Source organism: Squalius cephalus (genome assembly GCF_949319135.1).
Source record: "Squalius cephalus genome assembly, chromosome: 22".
NCBI lineage: Eukaryota > Metazoa > Chordata > Actinopteri > Cypriniformes > Leuciscidae > Squalius > Squalius cephalus.
Genome location: NC_137143.1, coordinates 15,818,060 through 15,820,777, shown reverse-complemented (window position 1 = coordinate 15,820,777; position 2,718 = coordinate 15,818,060). Strand labels below are relative to the sequence as shown.

Sequence of the window (2,718 nt, the reverse complement as noted above, 5' to 3'; positions counted from 1 at the left end):
TGCCAATTCATTTTCACAGGCCACGTACATGTTAATGTTGTTTCCCATTAGTTAAGTGCCGTGAAAGTTTGCTGTGTTAAATTCTCATAAAAAACTATTGAATTTCCCATGCCATGTTCTGTTTACTGTCATGTCTGACGTATTCGGCTTAACCATGCTCCTCCTCCTGAACAATAATTATCCAAATCCATTGATTAACACTTTTGTTTTTTACCTGAAAATGAAATATAAGGGGCCTGACCTGATATTTTGTATTACAAAGTTTTATTTTATACGCTCTGTTAAAACGTCTCTGGCTCAGCACTATTCAGGTACTGTACATCTATTTTTACTTTTAAAATCCTTTATATTTCCTTGCTAAAGAAACCATCTTAAGATAGTAGCCTATATGTGTTTGGAATATGATATCTGGTTTTGAGCTGGTCGTTAGCTGGAATAAATTCGTATTTTGCTGATCTAAGTTGGTCATTTGTTGGCACACCATCTTGGATTAGCAACAAACAAGCTACCAGTCGGTCACTTCAGTTGGTTTTTGGAACATGGTGACTGGATGACCAGCTAATAACCATCTACCATGTTCCAAATTTGTTTTATACTAACATGGATTTCCAGCAGGAATGGGTCGTTTTTATTTTATTTTTATTTTTATTTTATACTGCTTTTAAATACTTGCAATAATTATTCACAGAAATGATGGCCAAGTGCATTGCATTGACCGCTGTAGCGATGCTGGCAGTGGTGTGTGTGGCTTCTCCTCTGTCCAAAGACAAACCTGCGAACACAAAGGCAATGGCAGGGCTTCCAGAGAGACCACCTGAGACACCTGAGAGACTGCAGGCCCTTGTGAGGCGTTCATTGCAGTTATCGGAGGATCAGCGCGAACTCATGTCCCGGCAGCTCTTACAGGCACTATCAGGTGCGTGTCTCTGAAGATAAAAACATGAGAAGAAACAAAACCTCGCTCTTACTTGCTGTTCTTCGTGTTTTGGGCAGAAATCATCCAACGAGAGGACTGCGTTACAGATTACCAAGGCTGGGTAGATTTTGGGCGCCGAAGTGCAAACTGAGACTGCATGCAAAGTAGTAAAAACTCTGTACTGTGATCTGTCAATAAATATATTTGCAACTATATGTGTTTGTGTCATCAGATTGCAAATTCATTTGAAAAATTATGTACAGTCACGTGAGATAAAGATGAAGACATTGTCTTCAAGACAGTCATAATAGTAGCAGTATAAAAGCTGTTTTATACATGGAGTGGGTTTGCCATACTTTATCTCAGTAATCCTCCTGTTATTGGAATATTTAATTCTAGATTAATTATAAATGGCTGGCTGCAAATAACATACAGTATAACGACAACAAGCATCAACCAATTTGGCATTAAAAAAATAGATTCAATTCCTTTAAAAAGTCTGCCCTCTTGATGTTCAGTGAATGGAGTGGATTATTGCAAATAATAAGCTCTGTGACCAACAAAGGTTTATTATTCTTTCACGTTTTGTTCATCATGATAGTCTTCACAAATTAACAACTTTTATGAATTTAAAAGCCTAAACACATTCGCCAGAAGTATAAAGTTAACAAACAAACTAGACCACAGTCATGTGACTATTATTGTAGTATAATAAAACAGTGGTTTTCAAATCCTGGTCCACCACTCTGAACATTTTTTATGTCTCTCCTACCTGACATAGGAAACACTGACTTGTTTCTCAGCTGCCTTATCAGGCAATGACCTCGCAAGAGTTTTACCGGTGGTCCCCCTCAGAAAGCGTTTGGGCTAGATTTGGCATGAGTGGGCTAGTTTTGATTACCATTTGTGCAGGTAAAATGTACCAAAGATGTTCTGGGAAGACCAACCACCCACCAAACCCCCTTTATCTGAAAGCCCATGAAGAAGCCTTACTCCTAGTTGAGTGAGCATAAACTCTAATGGGGTCTAAGTATAATTTTTAGAAGCACATGCTAATGCTGTAGCTTCCACAATCCAGTGAGAAAAGCGTTGTTTCGAAAGTGGCAGATCGAAAGTGCAACCTCCAAAACAGACAAACAGCTGCTTTAACACGAGTCTTTCACGAGTTCAAACAAATAATCAGATCGGAGTACAGTCTTTCACGAGTTCACACTTACAAATAATCAGATCAGAGTAAAGTTGAATGTGTATAAAGACTCCAAGCTCAGAATTTGGCCTGAACTCAGAGTATTCCCCCGTATTTCTGGTTAGGAAAGTAACCAGGTGAGTTTGAGGAGACAGGGTGGTGGAGGGATGCTAAAACCTGTCAAGAAACATAGTTGAGTCGACAGTGTGTATATATATATATAGGCCTCCAGTCATTTGCTGATTTAGTAGACATGTTGATTACTGATAGCTGACAGCTGGTTGGAATGACGTGATGATTGGAATGATGATGATTGGAATGATGATGATTGGAATGATGATGATTGGAATGACGTGATGATTGGATAAATAATTTGAACGTGTTCCTCCCGAACTTTGTCAATAAAACATCATAAAATGACTAGACCTGTTCACATATGCACACAAAGCGTGAACAGGGCATAAAAGATGTGGTGGAGACGTAATCTCCTGAGAAGCAAGCGCTTGCAGCATTGTAACCCGTGTAAACAGTGTAAACAATACTTTGGACAGATATCTACATCTGGGACCTGACCATACAGTCATCTTTACCAAACACCATACAAGCCGTGTCAGTA

General features: G+C 39.0%; 1 protein-coding gene across 1 annotated transcript; it reads left to right on the top strand.

Annotated features, from left to right (window-relative positions):
• The first annotated feature begins 289 nt into the window (after window positions 1–289).
• Window positions 290–1,116, top strand: LOC307149935 (uncharacterized protein). Its single transcript, XM_079856560.1, has 3 exons — window positions 290–311; window positions 689–916; window positions 994–1,116. The coding sequence occupies exons 2-3, from the start codon at window positions 691–693 to the stop codon at window positions 1,065–1,067; spliced, it is 300 nt and encodes a 99-aa protein (XP_079712686.1). The 5' UTR covers window positions 290–311; window positions 689–690; the 3' UTR covers window positions 1,068–1,116.
• Window positions 1,117–2,718: the final 1,602 nt, after the last annotated feature.

What these genes read in the sequence shown, in the direction of transcription:
- LOC307149935 (XM_079856560.1), top strand. Translation starts at nt 691, where the DNA reads ATGATGGCCAAGTGCATTGCATTGACCGCTGTAGCGATGCTGGCAGTG. An exon ending in GCTCTTACAGGCACTATCAG is followed by an intron (nt 917 to 993) that starts GTGCGTGTCTCT and finishes TGTTTTGGGCAG; the next exon opens with AAATCATCCAACGAGAGGAC.